The 22,140-nt window shown below is 46.1% G+C and overlaps 4 protein-coding genes and 1 long non-coding RNA gene across 7 annotated transcripts; 3 read left to right on the top strand and 2 right to left on the bottom strand.

Moving 5' to 3' along the window:
* Positions 1 to 345: 345 nt before the first annotated feature.
* LOC124468284 (F-box only protein 39-like) lies at positions 346 to 3,543 on the top strand. The gene is made up of 7 exons (XM_047020944.1): positions 346 to 526; positions 659 to 998; positions 1,109 to 1,280; positions 1,526 to 1,855; positions 2,013 to 2,237; positions 2,886 to 3,062; positions 3,418 to 3,543. Exons 1-7 carry the CDS (start codon positions 346 to 348, stop codon positions 3,541 to 3,543), a joined length of 1,551 nt encoding a protein of 516 aa, XP_046876900.1.
* A 1,011-nt stretch (positions 3,544 to 4,554) lies between these two features.
* On the top strand, positions 4,555 to 7,717 carry slc25a1a (solute carrier family 25 member 1a). The gene is made up of 9 exons (XM_047020644.1): positions 4,555 to 4,949; positions 5,732 to 5,839; positions 5,940 to 6,039; positions 6,143 to 6,281; positions 6,382 to 6,466; positions 6,740 to 6,844; positions 6,968 to 7,083; positions 7,181 to 7,254; positions 7,359 to 7,717. Exons 1-9 carry the CDS (start codon positions 4,691 to 4,693, stop codon positions 7,471 to 7,473), a joined length of 1,101 nt encoding a protein of 366 aa, XP_046876600.1. The 5' UTR covers positions 4,555 to 4,690; the 3' UTR covers positions 7,474 to 7,717.
* Positions 7,718 to 10,095: 2,378 nt separating this feature from the next.
* Positions 10,096 to 14,166, bottom strand: nle1 (notchless homolog 1 (Drosophila)). Its single transcript, XM_047020145.1, has 13 exons — positions 14,129 to 14,166; positions 13,658 to 13,855; positions 13,303 to 13,523; positions 13,114 to 13,193; positions 12,913 to 12,989; positions 12,740 to 12,837; positions 12,348 to 12,540; positions 12,070 to 12,205; positions 11,868 to 11,914; positions 11,559 to 11,761; positions 11,261 to 11,420; positions 11,014 to 11,084; positions 10,096 to 10,923 (listed from the first exon to the last, which is right to left on the bottom strand). The coding sequence occupies exons 2-13, from the start codon at positions 13,793 to 13,795 to the stop codon at positions 10,911 to 10,913; spliced, it is 1,437 nt and encodes a 478-aa protein (XP_046876101.1). The 5' UTR covers positions 13,796 to 13,855; positions 14,129 to 14,166; the 3' UTR covers positions 10,096 to 10,910.
* LOC124467746 lies at positions 13,794 to 16,910 on the top strand. The gene is made up of 3 exons (XR_006956116.1): positions 13,794 to 14,231; positions 16,189 to 16,356; positions 16,511 to 16,910. It is a non-coding gene; the product is annotated as an uncharacterized LOC124467746 (long non-coding RNA).
* Positions 16,911 to 17,220: 310 nt separating this feature from the next.
* LOC124467742 lies at positions 17,221 to 21,126 on the bottom strand. 3 transcript variants are annotated; one of them, XM_047020149.1, is made up of 4 exons: positions 21,106 to 21,126; positions 19,872 to 19,949; positions 18,314 to 19,601; positions 17,221 to 18,155 (listed from the first exon to the last, which is right to left on the bottom strand). In XM_047020149.1, exons 3-4 carry the CDS (start codon positions 18,878 to 18,880, stop codon positions 17,829 to 17,831), a joined length of 894 nt encoding a protein of 297 aa, XP_046876105.1. In that variant the 5' UTR covers positions 18,881 to 19,601; positions 19,872 to 19,949; positions 21,106 to 21,126; the 3' UTR covers positions 17,221 to 17,828. The 3 variants fall into 3 exon arrangements, with proteins under 3 accessions (XP_046876105.1, XP_046876104.1, XP_046876106.1); XM_047020148.1 differs by lacking the exon at positions 21,106 to 21,126 and having other exon boundaries at positions 19,872 to 20,365; XM_047020150.1 differs by lacking the exons at positions 19,872 to 19,949; positions 21,106 to 21,126 and having other exon boundaries at positions 18,314 to 19,473; positions 19,561 to 19,601.
* Between the last annotated feature and the right edge of the window lie 1,014 nt (positions 21,127 to 22,140).

Here is a 22,140-nt window from a genome sequence, read left to right on the forward strand (position 1 = left end):
CTGGAAGTGAACCAAAGAATCCTACCTCTTTTGTGTTGGTGTTCAAGCAAAACCCATTTTCTATCCATTTTATGTTCCTGACAAAACACATTTGACAGAATTTGAGCAAGTCTCAGATCAGGTCAGAGGGGCAAGATGGATGAGGAGCTTGTTCCTGAGGGTGATGCCAATCCTGAGGTAGACGAGGAGGAGGAGGACGAAGGGTTGGGTGTGGAAGACGAGCCTGGGGGGGAGGAGGAGGAGGAGGGGGAGGAGAGAGAGGATGACGATGACGATGAGAATGAGGAGGACGAGGATGAGGAGAACGATGAGGACGATGAAGAGGAAGAGGATGAGGGGGTGGGGATGGTCGAGGAGCGTGGGGGTGCGGAGGAAGAGGATGAAGGGGTAGGGATGGTCGAGGAGCGTGGGGGTGAAGAGGAGGAGAGAGAGGAGGATAACGAGAATGAGGACGAGGATGAAGAGAACGTTGAGGACAATGAGGAGGAGGAGGATGAGGGAGTCGGGATGTTCGAGGAGCGTGGGGGTGAGGAGGAGGATGAGAGAGAGGAGGAAGACGAGGACGAGGAGGACGAAGAGCATGAGGAAGAGGACGAGAAGGAGGAGGAGGAAGAACCTGACAACAATGGCGACACCGATGAGGATGACGATGAGGAAGACGAGGAGATAGCGGTCCACGGCTGGGGCTTCCTGCCGTCCGTGTGTTTGTGGCGGCTATTCTGGTGGCTCCGCGACCAGGACCGCATGCGCGCCAACCTGGTGTGTCGTCACTGGCACGCCGTGATGCGTTCCCCCTCCCTCTGGCGCTTCCGACGCTTCCATCTATCCGGGCGCCTGAACAGGTTCCGTCGGTCGGAGCCCTTGACCACCCTCACCTACGCGCGCCACCTCGGGGGCTACCTGGAGACGCTGGAGGTGTGTGTGTCATCTCCCCACAGCTCAATGGTCGCCCGCCGACTGCAGTACACACTTCGAGGGCTGCTGGACGAGCTAACCAGGTCAGATAAGAAGTGTTTGTGTGTGTCCAGGGTAGAGTGAGAAGACAATGTCTGTGAATAAAAAGTTAGTCGATTCACTCCTCTTTTCGTGTATGGTTCTCTCGCTCCAGGGCGGGCACCCGGCTACGGTCCCTGTCCGTGACCGGGCTGGAGCTGGACCGGACAGGCTGGCCTCGGGCTGTCCGGGGGTCCCTGGTCCGCTGCCTGGCTCACTTCTTCCGGAGAGGGGCCTCCCAGCTGGGCTCTGTCAGCCTCAAGGGGGCCCGTGCCTCGCTTCGACAGGTACATGTTAAAAAAGTGTACATTTACTGCTATATCACTAGTTCTACTGGTTATGATTAACATTAACGCTCCGAACGTACATACCATGTAATGTGTATTTGGTGGTATGTAAACACAAAGATAGTACCTTGAAATACAGATGGTTTTATTCAATGGAAGCTAATTAGGAATGCCAGGTCATTGATGATTTATCTTTACTGGTCCTCGCTCCACAACTTCCTCTTTCGTCCCGCTCTCTGCCCCAGGGAATGGAGTTGCTCTCTGCCCTGTCACAGTCCCAGCAGCACCAGTACCTGCGCGGACGCCCCGGAATCGCCTCTCTGGACCTGGATGACTTCTTCTCAGGGCCCCTGCCTGTGCACCTCCACCCCAGGCTTCCCCTGGCCCTGCACAGCCTGAGAGGCCTAAGCAGCCTGGGCCTCAGTTACTCCTGCCTCTCCGACGAGCTGCTCCAGGCACTGGGGCAGAACGGCTGGGGCCGGGGGCGGCGGGGCCGGGGCTACGGATGGGGGAGGGAGAGGGGTATGTTGCGGAGTCTGAAGCTGAGGTGCCATGTCAACGAGGCTCACTCACAGGTGGGGAGGCTGAAGGAGGGAAGGGCTGGAGGTCTTGAAGCTTATTCTGAGAAGGAAAGAAAAAGACATTGTAAACAATGTGAAAACTTCCATCTCTCTCTCTTTCTATCTGTATTTCTTCATCATCCATCTGTTTACCCGTCCTCCCTGTGCCCAGGTGGTGTGCGACAGCTCGTGGGAGGGCTTGGTGGAGAGATGCCCGAGGCTGGAGGTCCAGCTACACGTGGAGCAGGTGGTCAACACTGACAGGCTGGGTAGGGTGCTCCTGCCCCAGGTCCCCCTCACCGACTACAGCATGACCTCCTGCTACTTCACCGAGTCGGACTGGAGCGCCAAGCCCGTCCTCTCAGAAATGCTGCCCCAGTACTGGGACAGGCTCCAGGTGACCGGGGGAGGGGGCGGTTTGGTGGTTTGGGACGGAGGATGGGGGATGGAGGGTGGGGGGAGGGAGAGAGGGTTGTTAGTGATGTGGGAAAGAGAGCAGGGCACCAGAGGGAGATGGCTCGGGACAGGTGACAGGGTGAGGGGTGAGAAGAATGTGCTGTGTGTGAGTGTGCTGTGTGTGTGTGTGTGTGTGTGTGTGTGTGTGGGGGGGGGGGGAGGGAAGGAGGGAAATGGCAAATGGCAGAGGGAGGGGGCAAAGGGCAGAGGGAGGGGGCAGAGGGCAGTGGGAGAGGCAAGGAAAAGGAAGGGAGTATACATGGTTGAAGAAGGGGGAAAAGACAGAGAACAGAGAAAAACATTGGTCTAATTCAGTGGTTCTCAACCCTGGTCCTCAGGGTTCACCCGATTCAAACTAATGTTTGTTATCAGACTTCTACTGAGCTAGATAACGACTCGATCATTTGAATTAGGCGGGTTGAAGCAGGGAAACATCTCAAATTTGCAGGACAGGGGTCCCTGAGGACCAGGGTTGAGAACCCCTACATTTGTGCATATTCAAATCAAAGACGACACGGCTCCCTCATTGAGACCAAGCCCGTGGCTTTAACCCTGCCCCCGTCCTCTCACCTGCCTTGGCCTTTTGCAGCATGTGACCTTGGACCTGAATAACTGCCACGAGTCACTGGATGAGGAGCTGCTGGAGCTTGTGGAGGTGTGTGTGTGTCTGCAACACCTGACGGTGTGGGCCTTCTTGGAGATCCACACGGTGGAGCAGCTCCTGCAGGCCAGGCTGGAGAAGAGGACGTCCCTGAACACCCTGAAAGTACACATGCATGTGCACACACAGAAACACACACTAGTAGGAGGATGAGGAGGAGGATGATGATGGTGGTGGTGGTGATGATGATGATGGTGGTGATGAGGATGATGATGATGATGATGATGATGATGATGGTGGTGGTGATGATGATGATGATGATGGTGGTGGTGGTGGTGGTGGTGATGATGATGATGATGATGATGGTGATGATGAGGATGATGATGATGATGATGATGATGATGATGATGATGGTGGTGGTGGTGGTGGTGATGATGATGATGATGATGATGATGATGATGATGATGGTGGTGATGAGGATGATGGTGGTGATGATAATGATGATGATGATGTGATCCAGGTGAGGATCTACTCCGTGTCGGACGACAACCAGGAGGCGGAGGAGGAGCTGGAGGAAGTGCTGTGCCGATACACACACCTGACGGCTGTGTTACACTTCTCTGCTAGCATCCAACCCATCATATAACCACACACACACACTCAATACCAACATGTACCATTGGAACAAAGAAATACAATAAAGAGACTCCATTCCAAGCCAAGGCAGGGCTTGGGTTCACATGATCAAAGATTGTTTATGGGAATCGATCACAGTATTCAGGGGAAATAGTTGATCTGCTATCTGCATCCACAGAAACAAGGGGTTGTTGTAAAACAACTTTAAATGGATATCCCATAACTGCAGGGGCTCTGTTTTCTCTTGGACAGAGTTATTGTTAGCTCAGTAGTTTGCCCACGCTGAGGTCCATGTGTCTTCTACTGTGTCTCGTTTGTGAGTGTATTAATAGTGACGTGTGTGTCTTGCTGCATGCTCTATGTTTAACATTCAGGCCCTAGCCATGCCATTCCACTACTTTGACAGTGACACGAGCACACACACACATATTTCACATAGAAATGTGCGCATTCACACATTCACGCTCCTCCCTCTCTCCCTCGCGGACCATAGACAGTGACCCAGTTCCTTTGTAGAGGGGGGTGGGGGCAAGAGGGGGGGGGGGTGGGGTGTTCAGAGTGAGGGCAGTGTTGTAAGTAAAGGCATTCTCTGGCACAATACACAAAATACAAGGAACAAACAAACCATTTATAAGTACATGAAGCAGTAATTTATTCATATTTCACATTGGTTAGGAGAGAAACTCGAATGTAGCCAACCTGCTTGAGTTGTTGATTGTGGAGTGTAAAACCAAACAGTAGATCGACCACTTTCATCAATAATATATATTATATCATAAAGCACTACCTAATTTTTTATATAGCTTACCGACCATACTATTAGCTTGACTTTAACCAATCAAATATGTACATGACAGTGGCTCCAGATCACCAAAGCAGTCACGTCATTGGACGCCAGAGCTCGTGAATATTTATAGGTCAGAATAATGGAATAATTACCCGTGTAAGCCAATGGCGTCGTCTGTAGCCTTCTGATGGTTATAATATTCAAGAAGCTCAGCCCTGGCGAGATCCACTTTAACAACGGGAGTGTTTCGTCCGTATTGTTGAGGTTAACTGTCTGGACTTTATTTGTCTGTCTGTGGATGATTTGGTTGAGCTAGCTATAGCTAGCAACATTTGATATATTTGTCAGCATCAGAGACCTAGTGTGACTCATGTCGTCGCTACTAAAACCGTTTTCGGTAACGGACGGACCGTGTGAGAGCAGTGGTCTAAGACAAAAATGCTCCACCGTTCCTGCGTCGCACTCCCAGTCTCTTACCTGCAATCCATCCCAGCATGTTGGTACTCCAACTGTCGTTGATGCATCTCGTTCGTCTCCGATCTACCAGTCGTACTCGGCCAGAAGGACACTGGCAGCTGCTTCAATCGGAGGGAGAAAAATCACCCATCCTGGAAAAGCCATTCTTGCAGGTGAGTTTGCTGACACATTTCCAGCCGGTCATTCGATTCACTTTGCACAGCGGTGAACCGCATAATCTAATTATGTAGTTGCTTTCCTAGCTAGTGGAATTGGGTTAGGAAATCAAGAACGCATTCATAAATACAGTACATCTCTGCGCCTATCCCAAGGCCCGCAGCTACTATTAGTTTACAGGCTATTCCAAATAAACATTTAAATCAACATGGAGTAGGCCTTGTCGTTTTTCTGTTTTCAGTTTTCTAGCTTTCTGTATTTGGGAATTGTAAGTTTGTTGTGTTTAAATAGATTCATAAATGTAAAATTCGTTTTGCAATTCAATAACCAGTCCACACTTTTGTAATTTTTCATTGGTATAGTTGTCATAATGTCCTCCCACCTTAATAGAGAAGAACTTTAGACTGGTAACAACATAGAACTTGCAGCATTTTTGTTACATGATAATTCGATCATCTGTTTTTATTTGTCATTTTAGGGGACCCCCCTCAAGGGGTTGCAAACTGATGAAGTGACAAAGGTCAAGTCTCTAAACCAGTAGTTTTCAACCCTGGCTCAGCGGATGTTTCCCTACTCCAAAACCATATTCAAATGAATGGTTGGTTTAAATCAGGTGTGCTGGAGCAGGGAAACATCTAAAACATGCAAGACAGTGGGCCCTGGACCCAGGACCAGGGTTGAAAAGCACTGCTCTTAAACACAAGCCTGTCTAACCCCATACTCTCTCTCTCTCTCTCTCTCTCTCTCTCTCCCTCCCTCCCTCTCACACTCTATGCAGGTGGTATTGCAGGGGGTATAGAGATTTGCATCACCTTTCCTACAGAATATGTCAAGACCCAGTTACAGCTGGACGAGAGGGCTAATCCACCACGATACAGAGGCATAGGTACAAAGTATTTTATGTGTGTGTGTTTTACCTCCAGTCTCTCATTCTGTTCAAGGTGCAATAGGAAGTCACTCAGTGTGTGTGTGTGTGTTGTGAACAGGAGACTGTGTGAAACTGACAGTGCAGGACCATGGTCTTAGAGGTCTGTATCGAGGCCTCAGCTCCCTGCTCTACGGCTCAATCCCCAAGTCTGCAGTAAGGTACGGCAAACACACACACTTCGATGCTCTCATCTTTTAGACTCGCGTTATCGTCCTGCTCACCCTTTCTCTCTCGCTCGCTCTCTCGCTCTCTCTCTCCCAGGTTTGGGACGTTTGAAGTGCTTGCCAACCCCATGCGGGATGCCACCGGTCGCCTAGACAACACGCGGAGCCTCTGGTGTGGTTTGGGGGCTGGGATAGCCGAGGCCATCATCGTAGTTTGTCCAATGGAAACCCTCAAGGTGGGTGGGGGCCTGAGTCACTACCGGCACAGTTTAAACTGAGGTGAGGATTTCTTGGAAATGGATTTACACCATGGCTCTTCAACCCCTCCTTTTTCAGGTGAAGATGATCCATGACCAGTGTTCCCTCCAGCCGCGCTACCGAGGGTTTTTCCATGGTGTCAGAGAGATCATCAGAGACCAGGGTAAGACCAACCGACAGACAGACACAGACTTACAGACACAGACTTACAGACACAGACTGACAGACACACAGACAGACAGAGACTAACAGACACAGACCAACAGACAGACAGACAGACTGCCCTGACAGTCTCCAACACTGCTTCCATTGTCAACTTGTGGCCGGCAGAAGGAAACAAAAGCTTATCTAAAGAATTGCGAGGATGATGTTGAAGTTGTCTGTGCAGTGCTGTAAGGGTGTGTATCGTGCCGCTGAATTTGTCGTGTGTGTGCAGGTGTGCGGGGAACCTATCAGGGTTTGACTGCCACTGTGCTGAAACAGGGATCCAATCAGGCCATCCGATTCTACGTGATGAACTCTCTGCGCAACTGGTACAAAGGTGAGAGGCCAACTCGCTTAAAACAAGCCTTTTGATTGGCTGAAGGAGACCTAAGCCAAACAGAACAACATCCTATCGTAAGAAAAGATTGTATCACTCTGACCCTATGGTTTGGTCTCCTAGGTGATGACCCCCATTGTGAGATGCACCCGATCGTCACGGCGATGTTTGGAGCGACTGCAGGGGCTGCCAGTGTGTTTGGGAACACCCCTCTGGATGTGGTCAAGACCAGGATGCAGGTGTGTGACGCACACACACAACTTGTGTGAAATGTTAGTACAAGTAATACTTTCCAATACTATGTGTGTTAAATATGTGTGTATGTGTGCGTTGTAGGGATTAGAGGCTCATCGCTACACAAGCACGGTGGACTGTGCTTTTAAGATTCTGAAGAACGAGGGACCACAGGCGTGAGTACCTCCAGAACCATCAGATGAACCATCTGGAACAGCCACAGGATTCTCCTTTCTGGTCCCATAACCATCTCTCTCTCTGTCTCTCTGTCTCTCTCTAGGTTCTACAAGGGCACAGTTCCCAGACTGGGCCGGGTGTGTTTGGATGTGGCCATAGTCTTCGTTCTCTACGAAGAAGTGGTCAAACTGCTCAACAACGCCTGGAAGACCGAATGAACCAATCAGGGCGCAGCAGAGAGAAGAGTAGGCGGGTAGGAGCAGACAGACAACCAATCCCAGACCAGCCCCTAACCCCCTGACCCAATGTCTGAATGAGATGAGATACAGTAAGATAAGTCACAATTTAGCTTTGTATGGCCTGTCTAGATTATAGAGCTGGCACCATGGACATACATTCCCTGTTCATTTCAATGATTTGATCTGTGTGAGGGCGGGAGTCAGTGGCTGAACGGTTAGGGAATCGGGCTGGTAATCAGAAGGTTGCCGCTTCGATTCCCGGCTGTGCCAAATGACGTTGTGTCTTTGGGCAAGGCACTTCACCCTACTTGCCTCGGGGGGAATGTCCCTGTATTTACTGTAAACACACTGGATAAGAGCGTCTGCTAAATGACTAAATGTAAATGTGTGCACCCGACCATCTGATACTGTCAGATACAGTCCAGGTCTTCGTTCGATCGGGATTGGTTGTCTCTCTAGGCTCTAAACAGGTGTGGACCAACCCCCTCCCCCCTGGTTCCAGCTAACCTCTCACCTCTCAGCCTACTGAATATAGTATAGGGAACCAAATGGCTTGACCAAGGGGCACTTCAGAGATCAGCGTGGGGGTGGGGGATATGTGCACACTCGTGCCCCTGAACAAACGTGGGTGGGTGGAGGGAGGGATAGAGGGATAGAGGAAAGATCTAGAAGACGGATAGGGGAAACTGTTGGGGTGGAGGAGAGAGGTTAGCCTACACCGTGTCCAACGCACAACGACATCAGAAATGTGTCTGTATATCAAGCTTTCCTTGGGCCTCTTCGCTGGAGGTGAGCAACTTCTCTGTCAAACCATGCAAGTGTCTTCTGATTCACCCAGCTCTTACACAGAAAATTCTGGCAAAACGAAAGAGTCTACCTGCAGCTGCTCAGCAAACGTCAATCTGGATTAGAGTTTTATCGGGCACAGATTAATCCTAGTGTGAAAACGAAGAATCCACATATAGCATATTTCCAAAACTGCTTAATCTGTGTTGTAGATTTTATCTTTTCATTGCTCTTCAGTTTGATGGATCTTTAAAGGATTTCTTGTATTCACACACACACGGCTGTTTGTGCACATGTACCTGGTGTGTTTATTGCCATGTAGCTTGGGTGAGAGGGTTACTTCTCATGTCATGCATGTTTGGGGAAAAAACAGCATAACCCTAACAAAGTAGCTAAACAACATGCGTATTTTCCCAGGTTGTCTTGGTAATGCACTTAAAGCTACGGTTCATTGCAGGGTTAGGGTCAATTCTGTTTACATTAGCCAAGTCAGCAATTTTGTCTGAATTTAATTGTCTAAAATATTATATTATTTTATTTAAATGATTGCAACAGAATTGATTCCAATCCGGGTTCATTGTATTCCTGCTGTCACTATAAACGACGGTGTCTTTTCTGCATATGTCATGTCTGTGGATGTAGGACAGCAGAATTAAGCCAGAGGTCTAATGTATCACATTTGTTGGAGTTTAACTGATGGGACGGTTCCGGTGGACCCGGTGCACCAAATCAATGTCACCTCTATGTACCAGGCAGTTTAGGAAGGACTTACAGAATCAGGCTGTATGTTCTGTAGCACCTGGTTCGTGCTAAGTGACCTGCTGTAGCGTTGCTATACTGTACCTAGCGACCAATCTGGTCTGTTGCAGCTTTCCGAAACTCCACATTTAAGTGAGACAACTGTTATTTTCTTTCTTGAAATCTTTTGTGATTTGAAATTTCAAGCTAACACATCAAAACAATGTAAAAGCTTTCCATATAGCACAGAGGCTTGCTTGATATCGTTTCATGTACAGTCCAGGCTAAAGTGTCAGGCGCTACTGTACTTCTGGCCATAGATGTTCCAGCGTTAGCCTAACTGCTGTGGATAGGTTTGGTCCAAAGACAAGCCCCTCAGCCCAGGTCCTCTGTACCACACACCTTCAAGTTTCCCTGCCCAACCCCAGTCACCGGAAGATATCTCCCATGCTAAAACAACCCTGACAGTCCACAGATTCAATTCATATTAAAGTTCACATACTGAGGGCACTAAGAGAATACTTGTCTTAAACTGTACTTCTGTCTTTTTTGAACTAATGCACAATTTCCAATTGTTGATTTATGGATTTAAATGTTTTTACATGTTTTTATATAAATATGTCTGCACTGTCTTGTCACTAAAAATTCTAGTGAAGATAATCCAATAATATATTTAGTTGGTCATTTACTTGATCTGGATTCGTCCAAATATCTCCCCACTAATGTCATAGCTGGGCCAACAGACTGATTGACAGATCAAACATCCAATCAAAGCCCAAGATAGTTGACTGACCCCCATCAAGTGGATTGCGACATGCAGGCTTGAGCGCAATAGATCAGATTAACATAACCCAAAACTGCTTATCTGCTTCTAAATAAACTTGTAACTAAATATTTTTGCATAGTTGTTTGGTGTTCATCTTGTCTCTCTGTCATTGGGCAGTCTGTTTAGAATGAGTGAGGAAATACACTAGTCCTACTTAATTAGATTATACCCCTCCATATACAACAGCATATTTATCAAGGTGAACAATAATCTTTGGTTTTCACAATGATCTCACACAAATGCCAGAAATATATAGTATATTTGAAGGTATAACTTTATTAATGACATAGCAAGAAGCCAACATTACAGAGGGATAAGAGATATACAATATTAACTTTGCAATAGCATTGTATTGTACAGGTAAGGCTGACAGAGCAGAGTGTATCCTGGGTAAATAGGTACCTAGATTCTATAGTCCAGTCAGTAGAAAGCAGACCAGAGCTTAAATCACTGTGGGTTTGGAGGGAAGGAGAGAGGAGATTAAGACCTGAGAGAGCAGGTCAGTGTCAGCTGCATTCATTAGCCCCTCCACCTGCTGTCCTGTCTGCTGTGTGCTAAGACCAAGCAGAAGGAGGGCACACACATGCTGCTCTTACTTGGATTAGCTTGTGGCTGACCTGTACAGCAGGCCAGACATCCTTCCTCTCCTGCTTCTGTTGAAAGCTTCTCTCTCTCTTCGCTGGTTCTCCTTCCTCACCCTATTTCCGCCCCCCCCCCCCCACCACCACCTTTCTTTTCTTTCACACTGTAGTTCCCCCTTTCCTTTCATTTGGTCCACCCCTCCATCTCTCTCCTTCCTCCTATCCATTCACCTCTCCATCCTTCTATCCCTCCTTTATCCCTTCCTTCCTCCACTGTCTCGTGCCCCGTGACCTACAGCCCTCTGACGTACGGTCTTTGTTGACAAACGCTGCGCTGTGGGCCAGTGGGGGATTAGGTCAAGTCTTTGTCTCCCGGCTCCGCCCACGGTGACGCGTGCGAGCAGGCTGACCTTCTGACGTCGGCGAGGCACGTGATTGGTCGGTTGGCTGGTGCAAAGTCACGCTAGAAGGGCCTGGGAACAGGGTTACCTTCTCCATCTGGAACACACACAGCATAAGTCTCAGAAAAGTGAGTGAGTGAAGAAAGAAAGCTCAACTGCAGTAGTTGAAAAGGGAGGTCGTACTCACATCCTCAGACATTTGTCCTTCCCTCCGCTGGCTACTCTCTGTCCATCAGGACTCCAGTCCACAGCAAACACCTGCAAGAGGAACAACATGACCATGACGAGGAGGTCACCTCTTTAACTCCCCTCTGCCTCTCAAACCTCTTAGTGACTTCTCAAGACGACCCACCCCCTAAACACCCACACCACCCATCACCACCTTCAACTCTCCGCCATGGGCATTCATCCACCTCCCTCTCCGTCTGTCTCACCTCGTCGGCGTGTCCGGGCAGGTCCATGTTCAGCTTGCCCGTCTTGACGTCCCACACCTTCAGCGTGCTGTCACTGCTGCCGCTCACCAGCAGCCTGCTGTCTGCCGACCACGCCACCTGGTACACGGACCCCACGTGGCCGCGCAAGGACAGCATGTACCTACACACACGCAAACGGTTAGCGACACCCACCCAGTAGGCAACGGCAGGAGAAAAACGACTACACCAGCCAATGACGCTTCTCTCGTCCAGACAGACTGTGATAGGCCCGGTCTTGGTCTTAGTCCTGGGTCCTTACTTGCCCGTGCGGCCGTCCCAGACCTTGATGGACTTGTCGAAGGAGGCCGAGGCGACGAGGCGGGTGTCCGGGGAAAAGAGCACCTCGTTGACCAGGGCGCTGTGGCCCGTCATCCTCGCCAGGGGCTTCTTGTCCTCTGCCGGGTTCCACAGGAACATGGTGAAGTCATCGGAACCCGACACCAGGCGCTCTGGGGTCGAGCCCTAGTGCGCGCGCAGACACACACAGTGGTCAGGATGTGCTAAATCGTGCTAATCAGGCTAGCAGTTGACACACATGTGCACATGCATGGCAGTCAAACACACTTACCCTGACTTTGTTGTACCTCTGCAAGGCTCTTTCCTTCAGTTCCTCCACTGAGAAGATGAAACAGATTTTATGAATAGACATTTTCCACCGGCACCTGTATACCCGCCTACACACTACTTGGCTTATGGTCTGAGGTCAGAAGATGACAGAGCGAGATACAGAGACGGTGAAAAAAGAGAGAGAGAGAGAGAGAGAGACTCACGTGATCCAGAGAGGTCCTGAGGGTTGACTGTGGCCGTTGCAGGTTCGAAGGCCCCGGTGCGGAGCACGTAGTCCGTACTGAGGGCCAGGGTGTTCACCCAGTGGGCGTGGCCCTGGAGCGTCCTGCACTGGACACCCTACTCACACACACACACAGCAACCAATCAACCAATCCCTCTACTGGATACAAGTACACATAGATAAATGAAACTATCATGAAATGGAAACCTCAAGTATGCAGGTAAGCGCAGGTATGTACACACACACACACACACTTACATCTTTGGCCCTCCACACTTTGACAGTCCGGTCCTGCGAGGAGGTGTAGAGGAGTCCGTCTCCGCCCCACTTCACGCAGGTGACAGACTGGGTGTGGCCCGTCAGGATCTTCTCACAGCGGCCCAGCACCGCGTCCCACACACGCACAGAGCCGTCCTTGGAACTGCTGGCCAGGTACCGACACTCTGGGTTACTGCCGAGACAAGGAGGAAGGTTGGTGTGCATTTAGGTAACATTTGAGAGGGGGGGGGGGGGAAGAAACGCGGGTTGTTGGGTAGTGTATAAAACACCACCGGAGAGATGGTGGATTCATGTTATTGACTATTAATATCATTATGTTGCGAGTATGAGACAGATGGGAGTGTTTAGGTGTAGGAAGGGTATCTACTCACAGGTGCAGTGGCTCCCAGCAGAGCCAGGTGATCCACTTGGTGTGTCCTGTCAGTGTCTTCCCAATCTGCTGCCCAGAGACCGGATCCCACACACAGATCTACAGAGACATGCATATTGTAACACACACAGTGACCATGTATGACCCCACCGTGTGTGTGTGTGTACACCCCACCTGGCTGTTCTTGCAACCCGAGGCAAGCTTTTTTCCATCAGGTGACCAGGCGATGGTCAGAACCCAGTGGGTGTGGCCTAGAAGAGTAGAGGATATACTGATTAGCCGAGAAGAAAATAAAAGTTTTGTACTCAACTCTCTGGACAGCAGCATATCACATGACTATAGATGCTTTATTGGATAAGAGTCACTCAAGCAGACCTCTGGCGGTATGGTGGGGTGTCTCGGTGGTCAAGTCCCAGAAACGCACTGTGGTGTCCCCAGAGCCACTGGCCAAGTACCTGACAGAGGGAAAATGAGAGAGATATCAACAATCATGCATGGACTGGCCCAGGAATATGTATTCCTGAATCTGTGAACACCCTCCGTGAACGGGAACCTGGTACTCACTTGCCAGTGGGGCTGAATGAGGTGGATATGACTGCCTCTGTGTGTCCTTGTAGAGAGCTGGTACAGCGGGCCACAGCACGGACTCTGAACACGGCCTGTGGTTGGTACACCACGGGCAGAACTTGTTCCGTCTCGACACACAGAGCATTCACACACACTCCCAGACTTGACACGATCTCCGCTTCCCCGCGTACGAAGAAAGCCAACGGGACGGGCTCCTCCTGTTGCAGAACACAGTAGCTTTTCATAAGAACCCTAACTGGCTCATGTTTAGAAACTCCGCCTTTAAACTGCAGGTCCTGACGACCTGATAGATAACAACAAGACCGATATTCCCATTTGAACCGTTGTTTACCTTCTGCAGCAGTGCATTGCACACCAGCTGTAGTTTGTCAGGGGTGATGTCCAGTGGAACGTCAAAGGGGGATCCCAGTGCCTCCCCAGCCTCATCCTGAAACTGGATCAGCAGCCGTTCCACGTCTTCGGTTGTCATGATTTCACTGAGAAGGTTCCCAACTAACACCTAAATGGATAGCTGGCTGAACCTAGCTCGCTAAAGGAAAGGAAGTGTACGGGATGTTAAAAGGAATAGCCTAACTACTCCGTGTTTATTTGCCACCTACTGCTAGCTGGTTAGCTACTAGCTAGCTAGTTAGAAAGATAGCAAGAAAGACCCCTAACCGTACTACCACCTGCGTTTACAAACCCAAAGGAAATCACCAACGGATGTCTTACACCCGCAGAGCTTGGTGGGTGTACATTGTCAATAAGTATTTCTAACAGTTAACGCTAAGCAACAACGTCCAAACATATGAACCAAACTTACACACGTGTATACCAGTGGCTGCGCAATAGAAAGTACGTCATCAAACAGCGACTTTTCCACAAACCTTTCCTACATGACTAGTGACCACATCTGACATTTTTAGGTAAGTTTAATATGAAATATTAATATATATATAATATGAAAGAAAGGTGTTGTAATAAATATATTCGGAATTTAGTGTGTGCATCATCCCTACCGAATTCAAGATTTTATTGGGCTTCTGTTTTTGAAGATATAGACTGGACAAAAGTTTTTTGCAAATTTTGCATTACCAACAAAGTTAAAGAAGTGTCCTTTAAAATTGTACACAATATATATCCAGTGACACACCTTTTGAATAAGTGATTCAAACTGAAAATTGATCCTAAATGTGTTTTTTGTGCTACTGAGGATGAAACTATCATTCATTTGTTTTGCAATTGTATTTATACTTAATCCTTTTGGTCTGCTTTGGTTCGTCATATTCATAACATAACAGGTCATGTTATAATAATTAATAGCTTTGATATTATTTTTTATTTTATCAATCCAGATGTTGATTCGGATTGTATATATTTTATCCAACTACTGATTTTGATGGGTACATTTCATATTCTTAAATGTAAGTGGTCATTGTCCAAGCCAAATTCACACACTTTATCGATGACTTTAACATGTACACTATGTCTTTATGCAACATTTTAAATACAAAGGCAGGGAAAACATGTGCTATCTTAAAGAAATATAACTTACTTTGACTTAATCATGCATTATCTGGCTTTTATTTTTTTATGTATCTTCTTTGTTATGTAAGTGGATACTTATTTGTTGTATTTTTTCTTGCATACTAAAAAAAACAACAACAAAAACATGACAAGTGACCCCGGTGTTACTTTGCTTAATTGCTTAATTAAACTGCGTATCTTGTATGGAAGTCAATGTTGTGCAGTCATCTGTGTATGGAGGATTACAGAGACCACAACTAAATAAATAGATAAATAATTGAATAATTTAATGGTTAAATACTTAAGTATATAATACAAAGCTTAAATAAATGACTAATTATATAATTTCATGCCTAATTGACATACGCAATTTATAATTTATAAATGTAATTAAAAACACTAAATATATATAAATGTTACATTTTTTGTGTGTATATATATATAGAGATGTATATTTTCATGTGTTCACATTTATTTATACTTTCATTTATCCTCGGTCCAACTTGCACCAAAATAAATGTGTTGTCACCCGTCACAAAGTCATGGGGCAGATTGAAGCCTATGATTGATGATTAACAGTATTCCACACCTGGCAGACTCAACCAGTCGATCAAGCTCTCTTCTATCAAGAGGGATATAAGTCTATGGTTATAGCCCTCTGTTGTCTCACTCTGCAGCCTCATCTGCTGTACCATCTCGCCAATGAGCGTGAACACATTTTCATTGATGTCTGTGTCAGTCAGGGCCGATATCATTGCTATCATTTCAGCGAAGCCCTCAATATGATGTAAAAGATTGTGAATTGGCAGTTGCCTCCATCTCTTCAGCTACAGCCAACATTTTGACCACTGTAGCATGCAATATTTAATACATTGAATCTGCACTGGGTGCTTCCATCTGGAATTAGGGAGTCAGGTGGCTGAGCGAATAGGGAATCGGGCTAGTAATCAGAAGGTTGCCAGTTCGATTCCCGGCTGTGCCAAATGTGTCCTTGGGCAAGGCATTTCACCCTACTTGCCTAGGGGGGAATGTCCCTGTACTTAGTGTAAGTCGCTCTGGATAAGAGCGTCTGCTAAATGACTAAATGTAAATTAGTCAAATGCAGTCAATTTAAGTTTAACCCACCAATCAGAGGCATTAACCCGCCCCCTGACTTAACGTTATCATATGGCAAACATAACAAAATAAAGTAGCAGCTAACTAACGAATTAGCTTAGTAGCTAGCAATGTTTGCCAGTGCCAATTTGCGCATTTACTGGCATCCTGTCTGGATACTTCTTCCTTATTTTCTTTCCCTCTGACCTCCTTTTCTCTAACGAGTGCTCCTCTTTGTAAAGAAATGTCATTGTTTTACAGGTGTATGGCGGTGAACGGGCCCCAGTCCTCTGAATAATATTGGAAATGTCTCACGGTCATCGTTGGTTGGCTAGATACAGCATACGTTGTGAGAGCCAAACTGTGACGTCAGGAAGTGTTCTGATGCCGAGGGATCCACCTTTGGCTGCTGAGGTTCTTGTCTAGGAGGTGACGGCCATTAGAAATTGTCTATCAAGTCCAATACGTCCTAAAGTCCAGTTTAGACTACACATTTTGTCAAGTTTACATTGTAACAATATTTGTAGGAGTTTTTCTGTGTATATTTTGTGTGTGACCATTCATTATTCTTTCCTCTATCCAGACATCCCAACCTGCTGAGACTCATTTCCGTGAGTCGACTCCCCCCCCCCCCCCCCCCCCATACAGCAAGCCCACGTGAAGCAGTGCAGTAATAATCATCGAGTAGTAACCATCAAAAAGCAATACCACACACACATTGTATAGCATTTGCGGGTGTCCGCTATTGAAATGCGGGAGACTCCCGGAACATCCGGGAGACTTGGGATGTCTGTCTATCAGACTCCCCGAAGAAAACACCAGTAGTCCATCTCCACTACAGCAAGCCCACGTGAAGCAGTGCAGTAATAATCATCAAGTAGTAACCATCAAAAAGCAATACCAAATGAAACACAAAATGATAACTTTATTGAGAACAACATTAAGTCAAGCATCTGTGTGAGCGAGAGAGAGAGAGAGAGAGAGAGAGAGAGAGAGAGAGAGCGAGAGAGAGAGAGAGAGAGAGAGAGGGAGAGAGAGAGAGAGAGAGAGAGCGAGAAAGAGAGAGAGAAAACTATGAGAGCGAGAGAGTGAATGTGTGTGTGTGTGTGTGTGTGTGTGAGAGAGAGAGAGAGAGAGAGAGAGAGAGAGAGAGAGAGAGAGAGAGAGAGAGAGAGAGAGAGAGAGAGAGAGAGAGAGAGAGAGAGAAGAGAGAGAGAAAACAATGAGAGAGAGAGAGTGAATGTGTGTGTGTGTGTGTGTGTGTGTGTGTGAGAGAGAGAGAGAGAGAGAGAGAGAGAGAGAGAGAGAGAGAGAGAGAGAGAGAGAAAGAGAGAGAGAGAGAAAATGTGTGTGTGTGTTAGAGTCACAGAGACATGTCTGTGTTGTGAAAACAGAGAGATAGAAAGAGTATGAGTATGCATGCATGTTTGTTACGAATCTGAACAACAGCCGCATATGAGTTTTCTCGACAGCCACTGGAGAAACCTGTCAATCATAAGAAAAAACATCAAATGTAATCTGCCATACCAGTACACATTCTCTCATCCTTACACTGAGGGTCTTACTGCCTTGACCCACATTATACCACCCCTCCCTTTAGCCTTTCTGCTATCTGTCCTCACCTCTTTCCCACATTTTTCTTTTTCTTTTTTATCTCCTCCTTCACATTGTTTCCCTCTGGCTGTTTGTTACTGACTTCCAACACAGTCAGTTGTTTGACATACGTCTTCTCCCCTTTGCCAATCTTTTTCTCCTCCGTCACATCCTGAGAGCAGAAAACGAGCTTACATGGACAAATCAATTGGCAGAGAAAAAATTGAACCAATGAAATCATGGTTCTTTTCCAGCCTCATTAGTCCGCAATTAATACAGTCAATATTGTGCAAATTGGGATTTATGCTTTAACAGTGAATATCATATATTTGCTTATGATGATGATGACCCACCTGCTGGAGCTCTTCCAGTTCTTGGAGCAGCTTCTTTGCATCAGTGCTCAAGTTTTGGATTGGTGCCAGACAAGGGGGGGGTAAATACCCCACAGCAGGCGAAGTCTCAGGCCATGTAGGACTCACAGCTCCAACAGTGACATGGTTGAGGGGAGTCAAAGCCCGGGGAAGCTGCTGGTTGGGGAGGAGGGCCTCGGGAGTCAGAGGAGTCAGAGGGGGTGAGTCCGTGGCATCCTCAATAGCGAAGGGGACCACAAGAGTGGGCTCTGTCTTAAATAGATCCTGGGGAGACAAGAGAAGACATAACCTTTCGGCATGAGGGACCTGGGATCTTTCCATGGCTCTTTAGGATGATAATCAACAAACAGTGCCATGCCATACCTTGAATCAAACAATAGCTGAATAAATGAATACGTACAGTCACTGTATTGATTACTTACAAAGGGTTGGATGGAGGACTTCTGTTCCTGAGAGGGTTGGACCTGTGGTGGGGAACTACACACCTCGGGTGTTTGGACCCTCTCAGTGCAGGCCTTGCAGGCCATGTGCAGCCTCTTAACCTCTCTCTTCCAGTCCTCCAGGCCCGTCATATTGAATTCAGCTCTGCAGTCGTTCTGGATCACTTGGATCAGTGCATCGAAATCTTGTCTGACCTGTATATACTTATGCGCCTGAACCCTCTGGAGCCTTTTCCCTCTGACGTTATCTACGAGTTTTCTCAGAGACGCACCCATCCGGCCTTGTCCCTGGATCTTCACACGAGACATCTCTTTAAAGTACTCGTTGGTGTTGAGGATGTCCGCCTTGGTTTTCATAAGGTCCTGTTCCAGGGCCACCAGGGACTTTTGGAACCTTTTCATGGCTCTTGTCGCACTAAGAGTGGCACTAACCCTAACCCTGTCGTGCCTCTTCTCGTCTACCATGGTGGGGTGCACGTCATTAGTGGCACAAGGCTTGGTCACGGCTCTCACAGTGGAAGGAAGATGGGCCTGGGCTTCGTCCTCCATAACATGATTCTAGGGAGACCAAAAGTTAAGTACAATGTGCAGGAACAGGGCAGAGAGAAATTGTTCAAAAGTAAAGATCCATATGGTGAGGGAAAAGCTGATTCAGCACTAACAGAAAAACAGGCCAATTAATTGACCTTTTGTCAGACACATACACATACCAGGCTTTTATCCGGAAGTGGATTCTCCTGGTGGTCACGGTCCTCATCAAACTGTGGGTTGGATGGGGAACATATTGTTCACACAGTCTATCTACAAAATGTAATCTACCTTGATGCTTTAGATGCACAAACTGACCAGAAAATCTGTCTCGCTGACTGAACACAGAGAGAGGTCATCATAATCTACCGTCTGTCGGCGAGTGTGTCCACCACTTTCCAGTTCCTATATTAGAGACACAGTCACTCAGAGGTATTCGACCATGTTTGCTGCTTAACCATTAAAGTTTAAGTTCATACAAACTTGTATCATATTGTTACATCCATTTCAGTTATCACTATGCACAGACTTACCAGAAAATCTTCATCAGTAAAGGAATGAAGAGAAAGATGGTCCCAGTTTTTCCAATCCTTAGTTGTCCCATCATCAACTTCCTACATTAGAGACACAGTCACTCAGAGAGATATTTGACGATGTTTGCTGTTTAAACATTTAAATTTAAGTTGATATAAGGCTCTTACCATTTCTGCGTCGTTCGGCATGTTCGGCTCACAATAATTGGCTTGAAATTGAGAGAGAAAACGTGTAACTTTTGAAATGCTGTTGAGGTTTGTTTTACAGGTCATTTGTGGACTGAGTCTTTGATGTTGTCAGTTATGACAAAACACAAAAAGAAAACCATGTATCAAAACTTGCTTTAAATGTATTTGATGCGATGATATTGACTGCAACTGCATAATGAAAATGTGGATTAAATTTAGCATTAAATTAAGTTTTGTGTAACATTACAATAAATAAGGGAAATATTCATGTGTAAATAAGAATTACTCACCAAAAAGCACAAAATTGTCTGAAGAGCCTGAGAAAGTCTTCTGAGAAAGCTTACAATAGTCTTCAAGTTACTATTCACCTACCTGTTCAGAAGAAATGTGAAGTATCTGATGTTTCAAAGTATAATATACACCATTATGACGTGTTCATAGCCTACGTCACATCATGTGTTGCATTCGGACATACTTTTATACAGATAGAACGAATGAAATAAACATGTCAATATTCCTCATTAGAAATGTATATTACACACAACCATGTAGCTCAGATGACTCCAATAAATAATACGCATACAATGCCCACTATGCAAACTACAACACGTAGGCTATGCAATCATTGTTACTTGGCCCATCTGCACTAAACGTTCCGTCATGTCGGACAGATTTGATTTTGAAATCCATACAGCCCATGCAGCAGTCCGTTAAATTGGCAACATCTTTCTTGTACCGACCAGAGCTATTAAATTATTATTATTAAGCTTTATTGATTGATTTACTATCAAAACTTGGTTTAAATGTATTAGAATTTTGAATCTGAGAGACATTTTCTTAGTTGTACAGCCATGATATTTACGCCAACTGCACAACGAAAGTGTGAATTAAATTTAGCATAAAATTATGTTTTCTCTTTTTTTTTTTTAAGATTACAATAAATTGGGGAAACATTAATGTGTAAATAAGAATTACTCACCAAAAAGCACAAAATTGTCCGAAGAGCCTGAGAAAATCTGAGAAAGCTTACAATATTCTTCAAGTTATAACTTGTACTATTCATCTACCTGTTCAGAAGAAATTGTGAAGTAGCTCTGAAATGTTTTTATTTAAGTGATATACACCATTGTGACGTTTTTGTACGCCACATCATGTGCAGCTATAGCATTCGGACATACTTTTATACAGATGGAATGCATCAAATAATATAAGTCAATAATCCTCATTAGAAATGAGTAGTAGCCTACACACAACCATGTAGCTCAGATGACTCCAATAAATAATACACAAACAAACTACATGCACAACACTGCACTACACGTTCCGTCATGTATGACAGATTTTATTTTGAAATCCATACACAGCCAGCAGTCCTTAAATTGGCTAAATCTTTCCTGTCTGTATAGGTACACCCAGGCAGAGCCATTTAATTATTATTACTATGCTTTTCTTTTATTAATTTTTTAAGATAAGTAGTAGGCTACGATTGCTCACGATTCCCTCGAAAACATTTTAGATAGCTACTTTGCATGACACCATCTCTCGCTAGCTGGCCCCGCCAGCTGCTCCAATCCAAGTGAACTGTTCCTGCTGGAGAAGAGGGTTCAGTGCAGGAGAGGATCTGTATCAAGTAGTCATTTTAAAGGGAGTTATAGCTTCCCAATAAGGGCCGACAATTATGAGCAAGAAACAGAAGGGTACTGCACATTTTTACCCTTCTATTCCTTACTCAACCATTTAAATAATTGTCCTAAACCTTTTTGAAAGTGAAAGAAAAAGGTGCAGTGGTATCTCAATTTCTTCCAGAGATTATGTCAAATGTCTTACCTTCAATGTAAAAATATTCACTGAACAGATAGGTGCCCATGTCAGGACATGCTAGGACTCTTGCTTATAATGAAACCATGCCCAATCTCAATGCCGATCTGTCACAAGGATGATAAGCGTTTTATTGGAAACACTGATAGACTCCATGTTTTCTACCCATACCCACCCAGAGACATACATTGTTGATTGATAGGGCTGGGATGTTTTGGTACATTGAAGTAAATAGTGGAAATTGTGTTACATACATGGTTGTATAGGGAGACTGGAGCCAAAAAAACCTGCCGGGTCCGCCCGTGCCTAAAACCGCCCCTCCGCAAAGTGGGCGTGGTTTCAGCGACCTAAGCAAACACGCCCCCAGCATTTGAGATCTGAGAAAACTGCTAATTTTTACAAGATTTTGATAACTTTACTCGGCTTCTTTAAAAAAAAATAACATTTGGCTGGGTGGTTGACAACATTTTTCTGTGGTGTGACAAGCTCAGAATACATATTCTATTGTCACTTACAGAGACTTTAATTTGCATTATCTGCCAGCTAAAACAATTTCATTGCCTAGCCTATCATTTAATACCAGTTTTATAACTGGTTTAAATAGAATCAAGGCAATGTTTGTTTATTGTAGCTCAAAGCAGGATGCAATAAAAGCATAAGCGCAAAGCGTTGTCATGTCAACAGAGCTTATATAGTTTCAGACGTTATGTAGTTATCAGTTGGGTCTCTGTCTGACTCTGT

Source organism: Hypomesus transpacificus, chromosome 5 (assembly GCF_021917145.1).
Source record: "Hypomesus transpacificus isolate Combined female chromosome 5, fHypTra1, whole genome shotgun sequence".
Taxonomy (NCBI): domain Eukaryota; kingdom Metazoa; phylum Chordata; class Actinopteri; order Osmeriformes; family Osmeridae; genus Hypomesus; species Hypomesus transpacificus.